Raw genomic sequence first — 25,550 nt, 5'->3', positions numbered from 1 at the left:
ATTCCTAAATCAGTATTGGACATTAAGATATTTACAAAGGCACTTTTTATTCTACAATCTTAGTGTGAGACCTGCCAGCCCTGCTTACCTCTATGGTGAAGATTACAGGTTCCAGATCCTCATAGGTAATCTTTATCTTTTCAATTGCCTGCTTTGCCTGTATATCTGTCTCTGCAACTACAGCACAGATAACCTGGCCCACGCAAAGTACCTGTGGAAAGTACATGCATAAAGCAGATAGAACATTAGGGCAGGAATAGGCAGCTCTACTTCACCAATGCCTGGTATCTTAGATGTCATTTTTGAGCAATAATAACCACATTGGACTCATTCAACTATATGTGTTTGGCTCAAACTTCTAAAAACTTTTAATGTAAAATTTAAATAATATAGACAGCTCCATTTGCTATTTTTCTCAGTGAATATAAGTTCCAGAGTAGATATGAGATTGATTGTGAACTGAATCTACTGTGTCCTCTGTTGTGCTTGGTTTACATGTATCTCTTTCACAGATGTTACTTTAGAGTTTAAGAATAAGCAAAATATTTCTTGTTCAATGTGACTCCTATAGTAGACTGAATTGTAACCTCTCCCCCCACATCCCTGCCATGGAAAATTTACATGTTGAAGCCCTATCCCACCCCCCACCCCATGTGACTGTATTTGGAGATAGGACTTTGACAAAGGTAATGAAGGTTGAATGAGGTCATAGGGCAGAACCCTACTAAAATATGACTGGTGTCTTTATAAGAAGAGGAAGATACACCCTTAAGAATGGAATGCTCTTGAGAAAAGGCATGCCTACGAGGATTCACTGAAAAGATTACCTTCTGTAAGCTGGGAAGAGTCCTCAGGAGAAACCCAACCTGCTAACACCTTTATGTTGGGCTTAGCCTCTAGACTTGGGAGAGGAAGCCTCTATACTTCTGTTGTTTAAGCCTCCCAGCTGTGGAATTTTATTATGGTAACCCAAGCAGACTAACATAGTTCCAGACAACCAACCTTTTCAGCTGGAGTTCAACTAAAAGAACAACCACTATGGCTGGAGGAGAAATTGTTTGGGTCTCATTGAGAGATGACAGTAATACCTAACACTAGAGTCTTCATTATGCCAGTCACTGTCCAAAGCACTTTGAATGTATTAACTCATTTAAATCTTACAACTACACAGTGAAGTGGGTGCTATGCTCATTTACTCTTTACAGATCATGAAACCCAAGGGCACACAGCTATGGAGTGGAAGGGCTGGAACAGGAACCTGGACTGTCTGGTCCCAAAGTCAAGTTCTCAATAAATAATTGTTAACTTTGAATTAAAAAGTCAGAGAAAGAGCTAGGGATATAGCTCAGTTGGTAAAGTGTCTGCCTCACAAGCACAAGGCCCTGGGTTCAATCCCTATCACCACAATAAAAAAAGAAAAAAAAGTCAGAGACAATAAGAGCAATTTTATTAAAAATGGAGTGTGTGAAGGAAGGTGGGACCTGGAAAGAGGGTTGGTTCAGGAAGGAAGGGAATTCAGAACAAATTAGAGGGAGTGGTTGTTTTTGGTGCTCTCTCTCTCTCTCTCTCTCTCTCTCTCTCTCTCTTTATTTATTTATTTTTTAATTGTAGTTGGACACAACATCTTTATTTTATTTATTTTTATGTGGTACTGAGGTTTGAACCCAGGGCCTCGCACATGGTAGGCAAGTGCTCTACCGCTAAGCCACAACCCCAGCCCCTGGTGCTCTCTTTTCTAGATCTTTCTAGGGCATTCTATCCTGATATAGAAAACTTTTTCTTGCATTTACTCTTTAAAAAATTTTTTTTCTTAGTTGTAGATGGACAAAATACCTTTTTAAATTTATTTTTATGTGGTGCTGAGGATCGAACCAGTGCCTCACACTTGCTAGGCAAGCACTGTACCTCTGAGCAACAACCCTAGCCCCACATTTAGTCTTCAGATGAGGGTAAATGGTCTCAATAGCAAATGGTACTTGAATTTTGACTGTAATGTTTCCTTTTGCTAAATTATTTCCTGACTCCAGAAAAGTAGTGCTGAGTAACAAGGTTAGAGATAAAGAGGAGCTAGTGGGTGGCACTTCTACCTCCCAATGGTAGAAAGAGCTGGGAGGCAGCTGAAGGTGGTACCTCATTGGTTATCTGCACAAAGTCACCTGGGAAGGTGTGTTCCATACTCACCTCATCTACAGCCAACAATTTGTCATCTTCACCACCATTGGTGCCTGGAATGTCTTTAGCTGTTATCACATCAACCACTTCCGGTAGTTCAAGGGCCTCAGAGAAATCGATTGATCTGAACATAGAGAGATATTTAAGAAGTAGAAATCAGCAAGATTTGAGGCTTCAAACCTGCCATGGGTCAGGCTATATGAGCAATGACCAAACGGATTTCATTTTACCCTGAGACTCCATGTCATAAAAGAAATGCTTCTGCCATAGGAATACCCCCGTCTCTGTACCTATCAATAGTTGCTTACCATAGCATGTTTGGCTACATAAAATGGCAATTCTTATAGAATGTAAAATTGTTCTCTTTTGGGTCCCAGTTTTCTCGGACAATGTACCTTGTCAGAGATTGATTGTCTAGACATTAGTAACCATTCTTTAATTTGTACTTAACTAGGGTCATTTTGACCCACTTCTCTTCTTATGATTATGCAAAGTCCCGTGGGAAATATCAATGTACCCAGAAATGAAATTATGATTATGGGCCTTGCATTGTTTCACTAATGGCTCAATTCAGCTTCTGTACCCCGGCTTGCTTGCAGCTATGCCAACCTGGATAAGGTTCTTGCCTCTAAATATCCTAAAACCCTCAGGTTCGAGGCTGTTCCTTGCAGAGACAGTTTGGGGTCCTTCAGGGAGCAGTCACTGGCCAGTTAATAAAGACTCTCCAATTCAGAAAAAGAGTTGGGTTCAGGGGACTCCCCCTACTGGGCTAGGGAGTAACCTTCCAGTTGTGTGTATGGGGTGACAAGTGCTAGGGGAGGGGCAGTGTTACTGGCAAGGGACCTTCTCTGGAAGCTTAGAATATTGGTCATTGTTGAATAATGAAGTGTGCTACAATGTTTTCCACCAGCTGCATATCAGCCCTGCATCAGAGATACTCCTTTGAGATTAGTCTGAGGCTACAGCAGAGACACGTCTTGTGAGGTTAGGAAGGAAACAAGAGGCCTATGACTGACTGTATCTCTATTTTATGATAGTAATCTTCCTCCTCTGGGGCCTTGTGACCTTTTCTTTATTTGTTTCATTGTAGGTTCTTTGAGTATATGATATCGTAGAAGAAACAGGCGAGTTCTTATGAAGGAATCCCTAGCTATGCTTTTAAAAAGTTTTTGATTTACTTACATAATTTTTGCATGAGCCCTGGTACTGGTCACCAAAGCCATGAAAAGTTCTTTATCCACCCTGGGAATGTCATCACAAAATATGGCTTCCCCCGTGGCATGTTTAAGACCTGACAGGTGCATGATGGGGCGTCCAACTGGATCTCGAAGAGGTTGGTGAGAATCCACTTTCTGTAGAGGAAGACAAGAGTTGCTCTAAAAACCTTATATCTCCACAAGTGGCCTGGCCAATCACAGGCACTCCTGATTCAGGACTGAGCAACCAGGTGGTACTCTCAGGCAAAGAGCACTGGAGCAGGTCAGATGACTAGTGTGACAACTTAGTGTTGTAACTAGACTGGAGAATTGTCATTCAGTTATGTGACAATGCCATAGGCAGGCCAGCCTTTGGCAAAATAGTGAAATAGGTAAAGGGGCACTCCACCTTCTCCTTTTGTGGTGCCATCATTTTAGAGGGTCTCCCTGTTCTGCTTGCTCACAGGTCTAGTGATCCACCTGTCCACATTTAAAGAATCAAGATAAGGCCTATAGGGATTTAGTTCCCAATGAGGGACCAAAATCCAAGTCAGAAGCCTGAGTATTGACTCTCATGGCCTCTGGTAAAGGGTAGGGGATTGGCTATGGAGTCCCCCAGATCCAGATTACGATGTCCTGGCCACCCCTGGAAGTGGCACAAAGACATCAGCAGGAGTATAAGGAGACAGAGAAAGATTTAAGAGTTTATTCTGGAGCTGTTCTCAGGGAAGAGGTGTGTGTGTGTAGGGGTAGGGAAGGGATTGTGCTTCAGTAAAAATGGATAATTGTTAAATTGTCCTTCCAGAAGAGTGAGTTCAGTTACCCGAAGGGCTCTTGCTTGCTGATTGGTGATTAAACTTTTGCAATCAGGACCAGAGGCTGAACCTTCTGCTCAGCTGCACTTCTGAGTAAATATGACACAAATGCCCAAAGAACATCTCTTTGAAAAGACTATAATTATTAGTCTGTAGATCGGTCAACCTTAAGTACATCTAGTGGCAGCTTAGGCCTGAGCTTGGATTCCAGAGTCACCCTGACTTGGACGTAGGAACCACTGGAAAGTCAAAACTCAAAATCACAACTCTGAAAAACTTGCTCATTTTGTGCAATTGCAGCTTATCTTTTTGTGTTTAGGTTTCTGTGAAATGAGACTCACTGACCTGGTATGTTTGGACTCCCTGGGGTATTGTGACTGGGAAATCTTCTAGAGCACTTAGGAACCCATCTGAAATTTCCGGATAACGACTGCTGCCCTGCGATGATTCAGCACAACGAAAAGAGGCTGGTTAGTCTAGATTAAGTTGGGTTTGGGTTTATTAGAGAGTAACTTGACAAATGTTACTCTCACATAACCAAAGTCCACAGTGCGCCCCAGGGTTTCGCTTTTTATGACCCCCACACCCTTGTCCTTTCCCACACAATAAGGACCTGGCCTGACTGGTTTGAATCTGTTTCCCTGTCACCTGGAGGGAGAGGCCAGCTGGTGAGCTGGGGCAGAGGCTATGGGTGGTGGGGAGAAAATGTTGGATAGGATAAGCCATCCCAGAATAAGCTGTTGTCTACAAAAAGGCCCAAGTCCTGATTGCTTTTCTCAGGAACTCAGCTTTTCTGGGACAGCAGCAGAATCGTGCATCAGTGAAACATGTCAAGTGTCTTGACTCAGAAATTAAATAGCAGGTCTTCATCTGAGTCACTGAAATGCAGATGTTTTAGAACAGCGGGCTGTCGGGGTAGGGGTGGCTGGAACAGGGTACAGGGTTGGGAGAGAGTTGTAATCATGGGAAAAAGTTGTAATTATGGTCAGGGGATGGGAAGGAGAAGGAGGAGGAGAAGAGAAAGGATACTTTGCTTAATTCATTCTAGAAAAAGAAAAGTAAAAATTTTCCCCAGAATTTTACAATCAGAAAATCTAGAAAGCTACTTAAATATTAGTATAATAGTATACAATATACATCAGTTTTGGTCTTTTTTTTTAATTTGCAGAAATTTAATCTGACCGTGGGCATCAGGAACAGATCAGTTTTGGTCTTTTTGAAAAATAACATTTTATTTTACATTTTATGTTGCATTCGCAATTCTAGAATAAGCAAAATGAATATATAGTGCCACAAAGCAGATCAGTGACTGCCTGGGCTGGGTTGGGCTGGTGGAATTAACATTCTATGTTTAGTTTGAGGTGGTGGCTATGTAGGTATACACATTGCCAAAATTCACTGAATTTAAACAATGAATTTTATTGGAGGTAAATTATATATCAACCAAGTATTTTAATTTTCATTTTATTTTATTTGGGGCACTCAACCACTGAGCCACATTCCCAGCCCTATTTTGTATTTTACTTAGAGGCAGGGTCTCACTGAGTTGTTTAGCACCTTGCTTTTGCTGAGGCTGGCTTTGAACTCTTGATCCTCCTGCTTCAGCCTCCTAAGCCACTGGGATTACAGGCATGTGCCACCATGCCTGGCCAATCAAATTTATTTTAAAATAAAAAAGCTATATGCTGCTGGAGAAAGGAAGCACCAGATATTTGAGTGCTATGGGCACACGGTGAACTGTGGCCTGAAGATAGTTTGGTACCCTGAGCCTCATGTAGCACTTTTGGGCTGAATTCCAGGAACAGGATGGGCCCAGAACAGGTGACAGGTTATAGCATAGACTGCCCACAAGACAGTGAACAAAAGCAGTAGGGAAGCTGGGGGTGTATGGCTGCAAGGAGCTAATAAGAGCCAGATGTCATGTATTGAAGTCTGTCCTTCCAAATTTATAAGTTGGAGTCCTAATCCCCAGTATCTCAGAATTTGACCTTATCCAACCAAGGTAAAGTTTGTGTACTGTAGAGGTCATCAAGTTAAAATGAGATCATGAGGATGGGTCCTGGTCTAATATGGTTGCTGTCCTTATCAGAAGGGGAAAATTTGGCACAGACATGTAGACAGAAGGTCTTGTGAAGGCAGAGTCAGAGATGTTCCCCTACTGTAGTGAGCCGTTTCTGCGGACTGCGGTCGCCATTACAAGATGGCGCTGGCTCGACTGTGGTTTGTGACAAACAACTCCTTAATTGGGAGAGTTGGTGCGTGGTTTTCTAACACCCTATGAGAAAGCTCCACGTGGCAGCTTCGCATTGGGGCTTGAGATGCTTTATTAAGGCTGGTAGGAGCATTCGGGTAGGAAGATGAGGAAGATGAAGAAGAAGAAGATGAAGAAGAGAGTAGAGTGTAAGAGATCTCGAGAACCAGAATAAACGACTGGAAGAAGATTCCCGGTGTTGCGTCTTCCTTGCGGGCAAGGGGGACGCGACAAATGGTGCCGAAACCCGGGAAAATCAGAGCTTTCAGTCGTCAGGAGTGGTGCACCAATCGTCCCGTGAGTGGACCCCTCGTCCCGTGAGTGGACCCCTCGTCCCGTGAGTGGACCCCTCGTCCCGTGAGTGGACCCCTCGTCCCCGAGAGCGGGACCCCGTAGGCCTCATATTTTATTGCAGCTGCTATGTGTACTTTCACTTTTGTTTTCTGTGTTCTTTTTTTGTCGTCTGTGTCTTTCGTTTTCTGTGTTCCTTCTGTTGCTGTGCCATGGGTGCCGCAGCAGCAGATTAATTATGACCCTGGGATCTATGCCCAGGGACGCCCACTGCAGCCGGGAAAAGGGAACAGGAGCCCGCCCCGGCCCGGAAGCCGGAGTGTGCGGGGATGGTCCAGAAACAGAGCAGGCTGCTGCCGCAGTAAGAGCTTGGCCAGGCGGGGAAAAATGCAAACAAAATCAGGCAAGGTGCGGTCGGCTAGGAAATCTTGGGGAACTTTTGCCCTGAGGGTGAGCGACGGACTCCGTGTTGCTTGCATCACCATGGTAACCATGGGCTGCCTGGCGGAAGAGCGGCTTCCTGGTCCCACCTCCCACACTCTTGGGGGCTACCGATTGGTTCTTCCACAGTCACTCAGACAGGACTTCTAGTCCCGCCTTCCAGCCACTAACCTGTACTGTTGCGTTTCAGATTTCTACCGGAGCTACTCAGAAACTGTATTTTTAAAAATGCCTACCTGTAAATGCTAACGGAAGATATCTTTTTCAGACAAAATTTGATTCCACAGGTTTCTATGTTAAACTCATAAGATGATAAATTGAAGACCCTGGCGGAGTCTGTGCGCACTTATGGAGTGGATGCCGCCTTCACACTAACTCAGGTGGAAAGCATTTTTAATCAATCTCAAGTTAATCTCACAGGAGTTTCTTGTTTTGGCTTCGGGAACGCTCATTGTATTAGCCTTAAGACCAAGAATTTGATTAACTGGAAGGACCCATTGCGGTCCAGTCAGGTCTCAGGGAGCATTCTCAGTGCTGTATTGAGCTAAGTAGTCTCAGGGGAACAATCAGGCTTAGGAACCCCCGTAAATAGCTCTGCTTTAAACATAACTACCTTGGCTATTATCTCCGAAGTACTAATCCCAGTGCCTCCTTCTTCTAATAGTCTTTATAATGCCACTCATTTTAAGGCCTCTCCTTACTGTACCCCTAATCTTGGTTTCCCCCCAACATTTACGCCTTGTCAGGATCATTCTTGGGAGAAACGTCAAGTTGCTAAAGGTTTCTCCCTTTCCCCCTCTCTTAAGAGGTATGTTTATAACTTTAACAACAGTGCCAACTCCTCTCTTTCCAGGAACTTAAGCCTCTGTATGATCTCCTCCAAGGAGACCCTTCCCCCAGCTCAGTCAGGAATCCCACACCTGAGGCTCTACAATCATTAAGACTGATAGAGAAGGCCCTACAAGAGAATCCCACACCTGAGGCTCTACAATCATTAAGACTGATAGAGAAGGCCCTACAAGATATGCAGGTTACCCAGATAAACTATTCTATACCCCTATCATTTATAATCCTGCCATCAAAATTAACTCCTACTACAGTGTTTTGACAAATAGGTCCCATCTATTGGGTCCATTTACCTGCTTCTAACTCTCGGGTGATAACTCCCTTTTATGAACTAGTGACAAATTTGATCTGGAAGGCCAAATATTTGGGTGATGCACTGTTTGGAAAGACTTTTGACATTCCCATTCAACCTTATACCCAGGATATGATTTTAAATTTCCAACAAGAACATGATTTTTGGTGTCTCTTCCTTTGTAATTTCAAAGGTCAAATTAATAATCACTTTCCCCGACATAAACTTCTAGAAGACCTCAAAAAATGTCCTATTATTTCTCTTAAAATTATTAAAGGGGAATCTATCCCGGGAGCTCAGACTGTTTATACAGACGGAGCAAAAAGGAGGGTTTGCTGTTGTTTTTGATGGATCTCAAGTAATTCGACACCCTGTTCCTAGACTGTCTGCCCAAATATCAGAAGTTGAGGCTCTAATTATGGCCCTTAAACTATACAATTCCATCCCACTTGATGTGTATACTGATAGTCTCTATGTTGCTAATTTAGCCTCAGTTATTGAGGCAACCCCTTATATTGGCAGACAATTTACTATCATGGAACAATTACAAACGGATCAACTCCTTAGCTCCATGCTAAATTCCATCTAAATGCACAATCCTTACGCTTCTGTGCGGGGTGCTCACGTGATCAGACTCTACAAATTGTTTCCTTATGCCCAGTGTGTGCTCCATTCATTCATTCCCCTAGTCTAAGTGTTAATCCTAGAGGCTTACACACCAATGATGTCTGACAAACTGATGTTACCCACTTCTGGCAAACAATAGAGGGAGAATCAGATATTACTATTCAGTTTACTTCCAATGGAAAACAGCAGCCAGATTGGACTTAAGGATATCTCTGGGGGCTGCGTATTTACACCCCCGGACAGTACAATCCTGGCCTGCTTTTTCGGCTTAAATTGACCACAGAACAGCCTACTGGAAGTTTAATAGGACCCAATCAGGTGCTCGGAGATCAAAAGGCCCCATCTGGACCCAAACAGCCTATAGCCCCAGCAGTAATATCTTCCCCCAGCGGTCAAACAATAACTGTGGGCTATCAAACCTTTGATTGTGCCCCTGGGCCCATACACCCTGGAACTGGAGATCGTCTTTTTGATTTGATCCAAGGAGCCTTTTTCGCTCTCAATGCCACTAGTCCTAACAGGACCCAAGATTGCTGGCTATGCTTGACCTCCAGGCCGCCCTATTATGAAGGGGTAGTAATACTGTCTAAATTATCCTCTAATACCACTGTAGATCTTAAATGTTATTCTCTACCCAGCTATAAGATTTAACAGCCATGGCCAAGTCAATTACTGCTTTGGAAAAGTCCCTCACCTCCCTCTCAGAAGTTGTGTTACAAAATAGGAGGGGACTAGATTTATTATTCCTAAGGGAAGGAGGACTATGTGTAGCCTTAAAGGAACAGTGTTGTTTTTATGCAGATCATACTGGGGTAATCCGTGAAACTATGGAAAAGGTCACGGAAAGATTGGCTAAAAGACAAAAGGAGTTTGAAGCACAACAAGGATGTTTTGAACAGTGGTTTAAAAATACCCCATGGTTAACTCCTTTGATATCCACTGTAATGGGACCGCTTTTCGGTCTCCTCCTTATAGCTGCTGTAGGCCCCTGCCTAGGTAAGAGAATGACACAATTTATTAAAGACCAAATTAACATTCTGACTTCTAAGCCAATACAGATCCATTATCAACGCCTGCAGACCAAGGATGATCTTGCTGAAGTTTGTCTCCGACCAATTCGAAGATGATTTTTCTACAATGATCCCTGCTTCATGCCTTCCTCCTTTTGCCCCCTTTTTCTTCTTTATTTTTACTCTATGCCTTGTTGAACCGGAACCAATTAAAGACCCAATAATGACTGGCTGAATAGATACCACTGAACGCCTTGGCAACAACAAGCTGATCTTGTAGTACCCAGAGACGGGCAACTTTCACGCTTGCACTGCAACCTAAGACAGGGGAATGGGGCCTCCCCAAAGACGGGTAAGCAGTGTAGGGGCAGTGAACGACCTAAGACAGGGGCTACTTGATTCCCTTTGACGTGCAACAAACAAAAGGGGGGGAACTGCTGGCACGGATTCCCCCCGGCCCCCAGGGCTTGGATCCAGCCCTGATTTTTGTGCATGTCAAAGAGGCCAGCTCACAAGACCTTGAAGGAGCTCACAAGGCCTTGAAAGATTTGTGGTGTCTGTTTTCATATTCAGCCAATAACGGTCATGTGGGAACGTCCTGACCTGTTTGGGTCTGATAAGGTTCCTGGTTGAAGGCTTAGTATGAGTAATGGCATTTCACCTCAAGTCTGGCTTGCACAGATTACCCGTGCCTTTCTTTTAGGGTGTTGCCAACTTGTTTGTCGTCGTATTTCTATACAGCCACAGTTCAGCCTCAGCCATCCCCCTTCGTCCACCATCGTCACGATACAGGATGCGAGGCAAGGCACTGCACTTGAGTGATCCTTGAAGTGGACCTCAAGGAGAGCATGTCCTATTGCATGCGGGTTAGACGCGTCCACGCCCTGTCCCACGAGAAAAGCGTCGGCTGATATGGTCTCAGATCTGGGGAAGGGCCCTCCTTGGGCCTGAGCCATACTATGCAGCCACTTATGTACAGTGGGATAGGACCTCTACTCTCGCCTGTATTGTTTTTAGAAAACAAAAGGGGGAACTGTAGTGAGCCGTTTCTGCGGACTGCGGTCGCCATTACAAGATGGCGCTGGCTCGACTGTGGTTTGTGACAAACAACTCCTTAATTGGGAGAGTTGGTGCGTGGTTTTCTAACACCCTATGAGAAAGCTCCACGTGGCAGCTTCGCATTGGGGCTTGAGATGCTTTATTAAGGCTGGTAGGAGCATTCGGGTAGGAAGATGAGGAAGATGAAGAAGAAGAAGATGAAGAAGAGAGTAGAGTGTAAGAGATCTCGAGAACCAGAATAAACGACTGGAAGAAGATTCCCGGTGTTGCGTCTTCCTTGCGGGCAAGGGGGACGCGACACCCTACAAGCTAAACAAACCCCAGAGATTGCAGCCACTGCCAGAAGCTAGGCAAGAGCCATAGAGACAACTCTCACAGTCCTCAGAAGGAACCAACCCTGCTGATAACTTGACCAAGGACTAAGCCTCCAGATTGGTGAGATAATAAATGTCTGTTGTTTAAGCCACCCACCCAGTCTGTGGTGCTTTGTTACAGGATGGCTAGCAAAATACATTAGAGCACTTACAGGCACAGAGAATTGTCTTACTAGGGTCTTCAGTTCCTTCAAAACCTTTAGGTAGAACTTGAAGAGGAAGCTGACTACTAGGGTCCTCTTGAACTCCACCTTGCCACCCGGAGCTGAGCCTGGGAGGGAGACTTCATCCAGAACCAACCTGCAAGCCTCGTCCAGCATCAGCTCATTCCAGTGCCTGGTAACACAGAGGCAGTAAGGAGCCAGTCAAAGGGCAGTCTTTATTGCATGGCATATGCTAGATACCAGAAGGTAGCATTTTAGAGATCCCAGAATTTCCTTTTTAGAGTTGTAAGGAAACTTAGATATCACCTTATCCAACCTCTATGGAAAATTGAGGCCTAGGGAGGCTGCTTCAATTGGCCCAACTATCATGACAGGGTGAGTAAGGGACCTGTTCCATTGCAACATAAATCAAGAAAGTTCCAGAGCTAGAAGATAGAACTAAACAGACTAAACTAAACAAGTACTAAACAGACCATTTAGGCCAGTCCCATTGTGAACCGAACAGGATTCAGAACTGGATACTATCTTTGCTGAGGAAGAAATTGCGTGTGCCACATTGTAGAAGTGTGAGGTGCTGCTTGGACACTGCTGTGGCTTGCTGAGTGTTGATTTGCATAAGACAATGACAGCCAGACCGGGAATAATTGCCTGCTGGCTGAACTTGGGCCTGGGCTATTTTTGTTGTGTCCCTTACCCAAAGAGTGGCATCCAATTAATCCAAGTCAAATAAGGTTTAATTAATTCAGCAAAAATACAGAAGGAGCAAGCAGTGATTTTATAAGTAGGAGTTTCCATCTTTCCAGAGTTTTATCAACACTTGCCAATGCCAAATTTCTACTTGGTTTTTCAATGTTAAGTTTCACCCTTAAGGTGCAGGGTTCATTGCTTACCTGCCGAGGAGCTGCTGGCAGGATTTATGTGCACTGACTGTAGCAGTCCCTACACCTCCGTAGGCAATGCTCAGGTCCTCAATGGTGTCTGTGCCTTCTTTGAACAGGACTCGCATGCCAGCATTGACATCTGGCAAGGCATTTTGCAGGCACTGAGCCTGTCGGAAGGCGAACACAAATTCCCACTGTGGAGACAAAAATCAATCCGGGTTATCGGATAAGTCAGAACGAAGAGCATGGTTTCTGCTTCTTGGTGCCTCTACTAAATCACTTAGAGTCACTCAAAAGGGACACAGACAACACTTAGCACAATTGGAGGACAACCGGGCTGACTTCTTGTTCGAGGTGAGAATGTCCTTCCCAAGACCTGTCTCCAAGTTCCCAGACACCTCAAGGATCAGGAATCTCTGTGCACTTTCCCTTTGAGCCTGGGATGGCTCTACACAGAATGCTGCAGAAACTTGCATCAGGGACATGAACTTGTGCTGGATCTGCAGGAACTCCTCTCTCTAGGCTTCAGATGTCTTTGACTCCCAGGAGGACAGAGAAGCCCTAAGAATACAGGGGCTTGTAACATTCAAAGAGACACAACTCGTTTTTTTTTTTGGTAGGAAAAAAAATCACTTTTTCATTTGGCAAAACTCAAAGGGGAGCTGAGTGGAGCTTTCCAGCTGTGGACTAGGGAACCCTATATCAGGAGCAGGGGCAGGGGATGATTGTTGCCCAGTGGACCCCTTGGTGCCATGACTGCTGGTGTGCCCAGGTGAGGCCAATGAAGACAGCCTGTGCCCAGCAGGGCTTCTCCATCTGTGCTGGTCCAATGGTGCTCATGTTTGAGTCTGCCTGTTTTTCTTTTCCAAAAGCTTCTAAAACTGAGCTGCCTCCTGATTTTATTTTTATTTAATTTTTTTTCCTGTGCTAAGATTGAGCCCAGAGTCTTGAACATGCTAGGCTCTACCACTGAGCTATATCCCCAGCCCTGTCTCCTGGTTTTAGATTGCTATGAGTGTGTGTATGTGTGAGTGTGTGTGTGTGTGTGTGTGTGTGTGTGTGTGTCTTGTACCCTTCTCTCTGGAAAGACTCTCCTCTTGGATTTAGGTACAGCTTTGGGGACAGGTAAAGGAACAGAGAGTGAGGGCAGGGATCACCTTCACAGCCACCCATGTGGCCACATCAACTCCAAGGGTCCTGTGCTAGCAAACATCTGGGAATCCTCATTCTTCTATGAACTGTTGGGGTTGGCAAGGGTGAGGAGTGCGGAGGCTGAGCTCTGGACTCCATTTCCTTTTGGGTCAGGTAGAGAAGCTCCTTTCCATAGCCAGAGAGCTTTGACCCCTGGGAACACAGGGGCATGGAAGCCTGACCCAGGTCCTCAGCCAGGCTGCACCCAACAGCTGAAACAACAACCTCAAATCCACACCCTGAAGCTATTGGCTCCAGGCTGTCCGAGGGCCGTGGTGCTGAACCAATCCACAGTGGGACAGGAGCCAGGTTTTCAGGGCAGAGTTATTTTCCTTCCATTTGTTTTCAGATTTCCAAAGATGACTGGAGTCCATTATGAAAAGGGAAAAACAACTTAAAAACAGCAGTGGGAATTCTTACCTTTCGAGAGTGAGGGATATACACAGATTCCAAAATCTCCTCTGGCTTAAGGTCTGCGCTTGCCAATCCAGCAAGAAAGTGTTCGTTGAGAGGAATCTGCCGCGTACCTTCTGTGGAAGAAAATGATATTTTTTGCATAGTCACAGCCAGAAAATCAAGATTATTCTGCACTTTTAAATGTTGGCAGCGAGCACAGAAGGTCCCCTTTCTCTGCACAGAGCGAGGCAGAGGTCTATGGAACATCACCAGGGTCCCATTCCCTTTGAGCACTGAGGTCACCTGTGCCGCAGGCCTACCAGGCACATGGTCTGGTCTTTCAGCAGGGGCTGGCTAAATAGAACCCACCACAGCTTAGGATAGGGGCATAGACCTAACTGAAGCAGATACAGGGCTGTTTCCATTATTAACAGTCTTCAGATCATTGGTTTTGCTTTTTGTTCTTGCTGCTGTTGGCTCCAGAGACAGATACCTAAAACTCTGAAGAAAAATGAGCAGAGTGTAAAACCTCCTTCCAGCTCAGCTGTCACCTTTTGGTGATCAGAGTCATGTCCTCTGGCTTGGAAATCTGGCTTATGGCACTGAAGGATGTGCTGAGAAGGGGTCAAAATTGTAGCCCAGGAGGAACACGGGTTCCATTCCTGGCACCATTAGTGTTACGTGGGTTGGAAGGCAGGTGTATTGAGAGAGACAGGGAACACCGTGAGAGCCCCTGTTGATCTCTGCCCACCTGCCGTGCTGCTGGTTCAGTGGGCTGATCTGCTACCTTCCCTGGAGCAGGGCCTACCACCCCTGAGGCAGAGACGGTTTTGGTTGAGCTAGGAAAGCAGAGGCCATAAGCTGAAGGCAACAATGAACACCCAGGTAAAAGAACAGTTAGTACCACTGTAGGAGAAGGCCCTGGACGGTAACTAGGTTGCCCCAGAGTCTTGGCTTCTCTCTTGTCTTTGGGGGTTGAGCTGGGTCATCTCAGACCATAGACCTGGGGCACTTAGAAAAAAGTCTGGCTTTGGTCAACAGGGTATACCCTACCTCTCCTTCCTCACTGCAGTCCTCAAAGACAAATGGGGTGATGTGGGGATGAATGCTTGTCTTTAGTCCTCAAGCTTCTCCTCATCACATCTGAATTCCCAGCAGTGAGGGGTAGAACCATGTTGGCCAGAAGTAACCTCAGGGAGGCATGTCATGCCTGGGTGGGCATACCCTGGAAGTCCGCATGGGCAGAGGTTGTGATTGCTCCTCTATGCCTGGGGTACTGTCAGCACCAAGGAGGTGCCAGCTAGTCAGTGGCCCACTGGGTGAGTGGGAGGGGCAGAGAGAGTGAGTATTGGCAGGTTGTAGGTGAGGGAAGCAGAAGAAGAGTTCTAGAGCTGGAGGCCCTGTGGGAAAGGCAGAATGGCCTAGGGAAGAGAGGGTGAGTACTCAGCGGGAAATCAGACAGACTGGGAGTGACACCTACCATGGTCGGAAAGCATGTCCCCTCCAAAACTCACATAGTCCATGAAATTTAATTGTCATTATAAGGGTATTAAGAGATGTGAACCTTGAACTGTAGGTATATCAGTGACAGAGCACTTACACAGTATGCACAGATCCTATGTCTGATCCCCAGTGCCACCAAAAAAAAAAAAAAGCAAAAAATTAAAATCAACTCCTCCCAAAAAACAGGAACTGTAACCCTTAAAAGATGATCAGGCCATGTTCTTTCTAATACACGGATGCTAACACACAATAAGTGGGGTGGGAGCATGAATAGAAATACTTTGGATTAGACAAAGGGGAATGAAGGGAAAGGAGGGGGAAAGACAGTAGAATGAATCGAACATAACTTTCCTATGTTCATGTGTGAATACATGACCAGTGTAACACTACATCTTGTACAACCACAAGAATGGGAAATGACACTCCATCTGTGTATGATATGTCAAAATGCACTCTACTGTCATGTATAACTAACAAGAACAACAACAACAATAAAAATGATCAGGCCTGCGGGCTCCACATTCATGGGTGGGATTGTTGGTAAAATGAGCTCGGCTCCATTTTACTCTTTCTTGCCTTTCTGTCTTCTACCATGGGAAAATGCAGCAAGAAGGCCCCTCCCAGGTGTCGGCAACTTAATGTTGGAGACTGTGTTCTCACAGTCTTCAGAACCGTGAGAAATATGTTTCTGTTCTTTGTAAATTACTCAGTCTCAGTATTTTGTTATAGCTGCACAAATGGACTGAGACCACATCCCATTTTTCCTGCTGGGAGGTGTATGGATCAGAGATGGGCTGTGTCAAGTGTGCAACACAGCCAGGCCTGGAGCTAGCCTCCAGTCAAGGGGGTGTTGGAATCCTTGGGGCAGCCAGAGGCAGTGTGAGTGCACAGGGCTCCTGGGGAACTAGGATGGGGGTTTAGCAGGGAGCTTCCCCAAGGAACTGTTCCTCTTAGCCAGCAATTAGACTCAATCACTGCTTTCCCCCTCTCCCCAAGGACCCATGATGTCCTTGAAACATCTGCTTGTGTCCTCACCAGAACTGTGGCTTCTTACATAGCACCTGAGGGGGAGTAGTGCCATGGGGAGCCTCAGACTGAGGACTGGTGGAGGAGAACTATGAGGAGGAGGAAGCAAGGAGTGGTCCCCTGGTCACAGGCAGGGTGCTCACTGCAACCTTGCTCGCACCCCAGCCTTACATGCCACCCCTGGTGCTTGCTGGCCAAGCACAAACAAGTGAGCTAACACCCGGGCTAACTGTGGGTGTGGTCCTGGACTGTGTGTGCACACATGCTGTGTTGGGGGTCAGAAGAAAGCTCCAGCTGCCCCTCACATCAGTGTGCCTTCCCCCATGAGCTATTCTCCCCATGGAGAATTGACAGCAGGAACCTGGGCCTTGACTTAAAGTAATTTCTTTAAAAAACTCATGAAAAAAGACATTAAATCTTTAGGTGCTGTGCAGAGTGTTCAGGGGTCGCTTACCTTCTGACAACAGATTGAGGGTGGCATTGCCCACAGCAAGAATTGGATTCAGGTCTGAATAGCAATGCCGGCTTATAATATGACCCCCTAAGGACTAAGAAGAGAAAGTTACAGTTGCGTCAGTCTCTCTCAATTCTTCTACCCCATAGCTCCTGCTTTTATGGTCCTCTCAATGGCTCTGAAGGGGTGAAGGGGCATCTTGGGCAGTTTGGACCTTTCCTTCCTTGCAGAGGGACTCAGCTCAGGGAGTCAGGGAGGCCTCCTCCTCTGACTCCTTTAGATGGGAAGAGGAAGTGAGGATAACTGACCCTTCCTCAGCCCTGGGCATGTTTCACATGTGTGACTCACAGTGTCACGTCTCTGTCATGCCTACTCACGCAGTCATCCCTACAACCAGCAGGATGGAGGCTGTTATCCCTACTTTACCGGTGAAGACACTAGGGCACAGAGAAATCCTGAAACTTGACCCAGGTCCCCAACTAGGACATGGCAACCCTGGCATTCGAACCCAAGTTGGCTGGGTGGCCAGCTCTGACAGTGCAGGTAGCTGAAGCACAGCCACAGAGCTGCCAGCCTGCCTCCGTACTCAGGGCCTCATCCTCATGCTCATGAGCTCTGGAATAACCAGTCTTCATGTGGACCACATCAGGGGGGCAGAGGAACCCACACTGTGGACATGATTGCCCCTTGGTTCTGCTTGGGAGACCTTACTCAGACCTGATGAAGCCTGTAGCACCTCAGAACTTGAGAGGGAAATGACTGCCCAGCCAATACAGTGCTCTCCTCCCTGCACTGTGACGGGATCCACAAGGACCTCCCAGTTGTTCCGTGGTCTGAGCTAGAACATAGGCGAGGGCAGGGTCTCCCTTGCCAACATACTCCTCTATGAACACCTTCATCTTCAAGATTTTTTTTTCTCCCCTGAGCTGAAGTATGCCTTGCTGGACTCTCTCAACTATGGGCCGTATTTCTACCCTTTGTGATCTATGGAGTAGCACATCTGTCCCCAGTGTTTTATAAATATTGGAAGGTATCTCTCATGCTCCCTTTGTCTACCCCCCACCCCTTTTTGATATGTTTTCACTCTCTCTTGCCACCATCTCTAATGGGGTTTAGTCAGAATTCCTGACTGGGGACAGAAATTTTTAGAATCACTTGAGAGCTTTTTCAAAGGAAATGTGCCCTCCCCTGATTCCCCACACCCCAAGGATAGTAACACCATCTAGGGTATGCGGCAGAGAGAGCACATATATTTTGAAAACCTAACCATTTTTCTTTTCCATTCTTCTGATCAATATTCTCCACTTGTGGTTTGCATAGTCCAGAGAAGCCTATCCTCCTTGGTGCTTCTGTTAATGCAACCTGAGAATAAGTTAGGTTCTTTGACAGGCTTGCCATTGAAAGTAACAAAATCGTGACATGCTTTTTCTCATCTGTGCTGCTGTTTAGGCATTCTGTTGAATTTGACTTATAGCTCATTTCTGGATATTTTATTAAATAATACTTGTTAATTTTAAATATTGATTTACTTACTAATCTGCCGAGACCTTTTGGCATACTGATTCTGCCAACACATATTCTGACATTTCAGTGAGGTTTAGAAAGAGGCGAGGTGTGCTCAAGTGATTGAAAGCAGGGAACATACCGCCATATTCCGGATTTGCTGGCCTGCCAGACTCCGCAGGTGCTTCAGAAGGGCCCGGTATGTCTGAGTTTTCTCCTCTGGGAGTTCAGAGATGCTCTCAGCCAAGATGTCCTTCACCTGGGCCAGGCTGCAGGCAGCACCAATGGTTAGTCCTGGAAAATGAATTGGTATTGTGTGACATGGAAGAAGCAATAGAATTGTAATCCTGGCACCAGGGTCTTAGCATTCATCCATTACAACTGGCTCCATGGAGGGTCAGCGGGAACTCAAAAAGAGCACCAACATTCACTCCCACATCAATTGAATTGGAGTCTCTGGGCATGGGGATTTTTTTTTTTGGAGGGTAAGTGTTACTGGGGATTGAATTTAGGGGCACTTGACCACTGAGCCACATTCCCCAGCCCTATTTTGTATTTTATTTAGAGACAGGATCTCACTGAATTGCTTAGTGCCTCTATTTTTGCTGACGCTGGCTTTGGCGATCCTCCTGCCTCAGCTTCCTGAGCTGCTGGGATTACAGGCATGTGCTACCATGCCTGAATGGGCATGGGGATTTTTAAAAGGCTCCCTAGGTGACCTCCAGTGCAACCAGGGCTGGAAAACCATGGATCACACCCTTTTCTTGACAGATATGAGGAAATAGAGGTTAGAGAGAAGGGATGCCAGAGATGACAGTCAGCAGTAGATCCTACGAGAACTTTCCATGACTCCCTTGTAACAGACCATGGTGAAGCTGTGCAAGTTGCTGTGTGATTAAGAGATACATCTAATGGCATTAACACTGGCAAAGGTTGCAGAATGGAGGAGCCCTTGCTCAATGGCCATGGCCATTTGCTGGGCATTTACCAAAAGCAGGGCTTATATTGGAGATAGGCATCTTTTGTAGCTCAGAAGCATCTCTCAAGAGCCTGAGAGCCATTCTCAGGAATGTAACCATCAAAAGGATAGGACCTCTACCTCCAAGACTCCATGGGGGAACAGAGCCTTAATATGGATAATTACCAGCCAACAAACTCAGCTGGCTGAGTCTCTTTCACACTAACCAACCCATTGTGTGTTTTCCTCCTTTGACTCCAAGTCCCTGTGCTCCTCTCCTAGTTATTGGCTTTAGTTAGCTTTAAAACTCACACAGTGGAGTTCTGTGTTGAGCCTCCCCTTGCTTTGCTTATAGATAACACCTCTGACATATGGGTCCTGATGACAATGGGTCCTGGTGACAATGGTTGCTGGGGCTCCTTTTCAGGGACCTTCAGGCTGCTTTTGTTGAAACCACAAAAGCTTCACTTGGGTCTGCGTAGGTGCCCAATGAGTGACCTGTTGATCTCAGAAGGCTGGAAGCTCCACCCTCAGATCATGCTAATGCTGCCATTTTCTGAACACACAGCTCACCAGGAACCGTGAGGTTTGACTATGCACGTGGGGACCACTGATCACTTCACCTCCAATCACCTCTCCCCACGCCTTAAATCACTCTGCTTCTTTATCTGGATACATCCTTAAACCTATCCTCAGGGAGATGAATTGAAACTCGAGAAACCTTCATGCTTGTTCGCCTTGTGAGTAAGATCTAAGTCTTTTGAAAAACTCATTATATAGTGATTGGCATTGTGTGTGTGTGGGGGGGGGGCAGGCAAAATGGGCCTGGCTCGATGACATTCAATTCCCAAGGTCATTGTCTAAAATCAATGATGCTTTGAATTCAGATTTTGTCCCTCTACAGGTACCTGATGCTCAAAATCTTTGATAATGAGCTCTGTGAGGGGCACCAGCCAGGCCCCATGAACACAGCTTAAGCAAACAGCTGCCCTAGGCTTTAGGTTGGGTGGTGTTGGGTGTGGAGAAGGTGGGGCTCCCTGGGGAGGGGACAGGGAAGCAATGGGACAGCATCCAAGAGAACTGAACGGGCTACTTGCTAACTGTCCAGGAAGTAATTCAACATTTGATAACTGTTGCCACAGTACTTATGAGGATTGGTAGGATATTAGTTCCAAACTGCAGGGTTTCTCTTCATTTGGGATAAGGGGCTCAAATCAAGGCTCATTATATGCATATATGAATATTCAACAAAAAATCTCCTACTATGTGTAATGATAGCATATCAATAATATATATATCAGATTTTCTATATTATATATATATATATATAAGCGGTCACTCAAGCCTTCAGGAGATGACTTAGCCAACCTTTTTAAAATGAATCCTTCACTCCCCTGGGATTTGCAGCATGAAACACTAGACATCACTGGTGGGGTTGACATCATCACTGGCAGGATTGGGAAGTATTAATCTGTTTTAGTCAGGTTTCAGGTTGGGCTTGGATTTTTATCTTGATTTAATCTTTGAATTCATCTCAACCTTCCACATAGCTCTGTTTTACCAATATTAAAAATGTTCTGGGCATGATCCTTCCTCCACCTCTGCCAACATCTACCCACAGCACCCCTATTGCCTCACTAATCTGAGCTAATGCAATCAATTAGGGAGACCACCAGCTGCTCCTTAATATCCTTATTCTACGTGATTCTTGCTTAAAAGTAACTAAATTATCCCTCCTCCCTGGAATGTCTCTGCCCTCTTCCTGCTTCTGCATCTCATGAAAGGCGGTCTCATGGATCTGTTCCCACCCAGACACATCAGTGATGGTCTGTGCCTCCTTGTCACCACAGGTTCTGCTGGGGTTGATTTTTAACTTCTGCAAAAACCCTGGCCTTATCTTTGCAGGATTTCAGGAAAACTATGTTTGCTTCCAGTCATATAATTCCTTCTCCCCAAAGAGAAGTCTTGAGCTTTATTAGTAAGGAAAAAACATGCAAAAAGTTTTGTTAGTGGTCCTTAAGGTCCGAGGCTTCATGCAGACCAGCATCACCACCTCTATTTTGACATAAGTAGAAATTGGCAGTCCAGCCTCAGGAGGAAGTGAAAGGCCAGCTGTCTGTCCTATCTTCAGAATCCTAAAAAGATTTCAAGCTCAGTTTGAGGCCAAATCATCCATTTTGGGGCTTTTGCTTGTCTGGGTCCACTGCCGACATGGCCGCCTCACTGTGGGAGATGCTCTCCTGTTCTCTATAGTTGTGTTTATAGTTGACTTCCTCTCCAGTCACAGAACCTAGCTTGCATTCCAATGGAGTTGAAAAGGGCTTAGACTTTGATTCTCAGAAAGGGGGCTTCACTTGAACTCCACCCATCTCAGAGTCCATGGGCCTGTGCAGTGGTTTCTTGGAGCACTTACTAGATGAAAGATTTTCAGGGGGAAGAAAAGGACACTGAGCCAGAGGTGTCTTGTATATAGATAAAAATTAAAAAATTGAATAAATATTTAAGTTAAAATAACAACAGTAACATAAATTTATTTCCTGAGGGGTGCTGGTGGGAGCACATCCGGCTCCAGTTTACTCCAGAATATCTTTCATTCTTCCTGGGTCATAAGAAAAGTTTGAGAATCATGGAAATGTTCCTAGACGCCACTAGAGGGCACTCATGCGCTTTGTTGTCTTAGATTTCAGACTGGCTCAACTTCAACCTGAGACCAAACTGAGCAGTCAAAATAAATGGCCATTAAACAGGTGGTGGGGTGGGCTTGGGAGAGACAATCTGGGGACCACAGACTATCTTTCTTTTTGCATCTCTTTCTACATCTATAAAATTAAGGATTTGGATTATACTGAGGATTTTGAGTTGTACTCCAGAGGCCCTCTTAGAACAGATTTGAGGGACTTTGAAATAGGAAGGGATGGGGGAAAGTCTTCCCCTTTCTTTAAGCAGAGTGGCCTATTTCATTTACTTATATTAGTTAAGACTTGAGTATAGGGTCACAGTATTAAAGAGAAGTTTGAAAGCAGGAGAGCTAAATAATTCCTAGATGATCCAGGGCCTCCTGCCTTAACCTTCTGCTTGGACTTACTGTCTATACCCCCATCCGCTCATTCTTTCATTCCTTTCCTTCTGCTCACACCAGCAATGTTACTGAATTGTCCAAAGACTGAAGCTGGGCAAAACCCAAGAAGGGGTCCTTTCTTTTGGAAATGGATGGGGTCAGGCCAGGGAAGAACAGGCTTGCTGGTCCAGAGACCAGAGAGACCAGAGAGAGGATTCCTGGACAGCAGTGGTTCAGCTGTGGTGGCCCCCTCCCCTGCTCACGACTGGTCCCCACCAACACAGGGCGAGCTAGAGTCAATCCTAATTAAAGCTTCCAGCTCCGTCAACCTTCCTGTTGTCCAGGTTAAGAAGGTCATTATTCTACTGCATTCCATTTACATTCAAGTTCCTGACCCACCCATGAATTTATATTTTCCATTAATTCATTTATCAGCTATTGACTGAGCATTTATATACATGCACAGGACTAGGAGTTCCAGAGGATGAGGAAAAGTGTAAAATAAGTTTTTTTTTTTTTTTGTGTGTGTGTGTGTGTGTGCACTAAAGGGTTTGTTGTGCATCTTGAATGTGAATCTTATATGCTTTATTCCTACTTTGCAGGTCCCTCCTCCTCTGATAGAGAGTGCCACACTAGTGGCACACTTAGGGGTGTGGTAAGTGACTAGGGGTGCTTGCCTGTAGAGTTTTCTTTGTCTCACTTGGTCTTTTGCCACTGTTCCCTCAAAATGAGTAGCAAGAGAGTGCCAGACAATTGTTCTCCAATTTTCCCCCTGCATTCACCCCCTTTCCATCTGTTTTTTCTTACTATTTCCATCAAAGTGATACTGTATATTTTTGTCTCTGAGACCATGGAATTTTGTAGGTAAGACTCCTGTAGTGAGCACAAGATCTTGAATGACATTCAGATACCTCATATTCCCTTCAAAGCTTTTGACAGTCAAGTGCCACGATGGAGATGTCCTATCACAGTAGAGAAACAAAGAGGTAGAGATAGGCCAGACAATTCAACCAGATGGGGAGGCTCTGAATTACTTGGCAGGTGTAAGCTTATGTACAGGAACCATTTCATTGACATCTACTAAGAAGAACAGGCACTTACCATCACTTGTTTTCATCACTACACTCAGCTCAGAAATTCTAGCAGGAGAAAGGAGAATTGGGTGGAAGTGTCCTTGAGATTTCATTGCAGGTCCTGAGGGGTGAATATATTTTAGAGGCAGGAAAGAAAAAAATATATATATTTTTTGCATTGAAATAGTCTCACAAAAGATATGAATTTTAAAAATTGACAATAAATATGTATAGAAGTGAAGGCAATGACCATGCATCCTTGCCAAGTAAATTTACAGATGCTCTCCCAATATATCCATTTGTTTATTTAGATACTCACTACATGTATATAAAAATAGAAAATAAAAAGGGAGGGAAATTCTTATAACATTCTTGTACATAAGTGCCAGGAGACATAAATGAGAATATTTGTAATAGTGCAAGTTGGGAAACAGCTGGAACTATTTCAACAGATGTCCTTCAGTAATAGAATGGAGGGGCAATTGTTCCATGTTCATACAATAGAATACAGCACAGCTACATGCAACAATAGGGGTGAATTTTAGGTCAAGAACATTGAATGAATAAAGCAAATTGCAAAAGAATAAGAGTGTTGGGTTATTGGTGTGAAGTTTGGAAATATGCAAAACTAAATGACATTGTTTACAGATTCAAATATGCATGGTAAAATCATAAAAACAAGGGAAATATTGACCAACATGCAATGTAGGCAAAGGACTGCCTTCAAGAAGGGAAGGAAAGGAAGGGAATGTGGTTTGGCACAGGGAGCCTTCAAGTTCTTGGTAAATTCAAATTCTTAACGATGGGTGTGGGTGGTCCCTGGGTGTACAATGTATTGTTAATATATTCATGAATATTTTTATAAAATTGTACGATGTCTACTCAATATTTAACAAAAACAAAGCAAGATTGGATAAAGAAGAGTAAAATGGAGTTTTACTCAGGCATAAAGAAGAATGAAATTATGTCATTGGCTGGTCAATGGATGGAACTGGAGAACATTATGCTGAGTGAAATAAACCAGACTCATAAAGTCGAGGGTTGAACGTTTTCTTTCCCATGCAGAAGGTAGAGAGAAGTAAGGAACAAAAAAGGGGGGATCTGGAACTGGGTGGTGGCTCCGTGGTAGAGCACTTGCCCAGCATGTGTGAGGCACTGGGTTCCGTTCTCAGCACCACATATAAATAAATAAAATAAAGGTCCATTGACAACTAAAAAATATTTTTTAAAAAGGGGGGATCTGAAAACAGAAGGGAGAACAGTGGAGTGGAGGAAGAGGATGAGGGGGAGGGAGAAGGGATGGGAGAGGGGAGGAACAGCAGAATGAAAATTAACCAAACTATGTCATGTGCAGGTAAGAACATATCACACCAATTTTACTCTTATGTATAACTGTAATGCACCCATTAAAAATAGATTGAAATTAAAAACTAAAAATACAATGCAATAATAGCACAAAGACTGGGAGGAGAGGAATTGAAAATACATAATTGTAAGGTTCTTACATTGTTATTTACACGAGGTGAAATAATATTATTTGAAGGTAGGCTTAATAAAAGATGTTTAAAAAAGGATAGATAAATTAAATGATTTTTAAAAACCCTGCTAATTCTTACACCCTCCCTCATGGAGTCACCATGCATACTATCAGGGCATGTGTACCTCCAACTTTGGAGACCACTGGTTTTATTATACAGAATGAGATTTTTTATTCCTAAAACATGCAGTAAGAACAGAGTAATAGACCAGCAGGTTCAGCTCAGTCCTGATGGTGGGATGAGACCCACTGCAGCCACTCACCCAGTGAGGTATTGCCCAGGACCAGAGGGGCTTCTGGGTGTTTCGCTTTCAGCTCCAGGAGATCCTGGAGGGTCCCGGGGGAGATCCAGGTAACTCGCTGTCCATAGAAGGTCAGGGTTCCCTTTTCTGGGTTCTCGGCCATCCTCTAAGGGCAAATGCAACTGTGTGT

General features: G+C 44.9%; 1 protein-coding gene across 1 annotated transcript in view; it reads right to left on the bottom strand.

Moving 5' to 3' along the window:
* LOC308630785 (aldehyde oxidase 2-like) overlaps positions 1 to 25,550 on the bottom strand; it is a gene marked incomplete at its 5' end in the record, with an annotated part of 86,709 nt that overhangs the window by 45,572 nt on the left and 15,587 nt on the right. Inside the window, 11 exons of the mRNA XM_081261427.1 lie at positions 89 to 211; positions 2,182 to 2,296; positions 3,355 to 3,524; positions 4,529 to 4,621; positions 11,527 to 11,710; positions 12,429 to 12,613; positions 14,031 to 14,140; positions 16,990 to 17,083; positions 18,635 to 18,786; positions 23,610 to 23,702; positions 25,382 to 25,526. Of these exons, the coding sequence (XP_081117553.1) occupies positions 89 to 211; positions 2,182 to 2,296; positions 3,355 to 3,524; positions 4,529 to 4,621; positions 11,527 to 11,710; positions 12,429 to 12,613; positions 14,031 to 14,140; positions 16,990 to 17,083; positions 18,635 to 18,786; positions 23,610 to 23,702; positions 25,382 to 25,526 (1,464 nt within the window). The remainder of the gene's footprint in view (positions 1 to 88; positions 212 to 2,181; positions 2,297 to 3,354; positions 3,525 to 4,528; positions 4,622 to 11,526; positions 11,711 to 12,428; positions 12,614 to 14,030; positions 14,141 to 16,989; positions 17,084 to 18,634; positions 18,787 to 23,609; positions 23,703 to 25,381; positions 25,527 to 25,550) is intronic.

The sequence above is a fragment of the Spermophilus citellus genome, assembly GCF_964194105.1.
Source record: "Spermophilus citellus genome assembly, chromosome: 11".
Taxonomy (NCBI): Eukaryota; Metazoa; Chordata; class Mammalia; order Rodentia; family Sciuridae; genus Spermophilus; species Spermophilus citellus.
The sequence above is the reverse complement of the archived record's forward strand: the minus strand, read 5'-3'. Positions and strand labels throughout refer to the sequence as shown.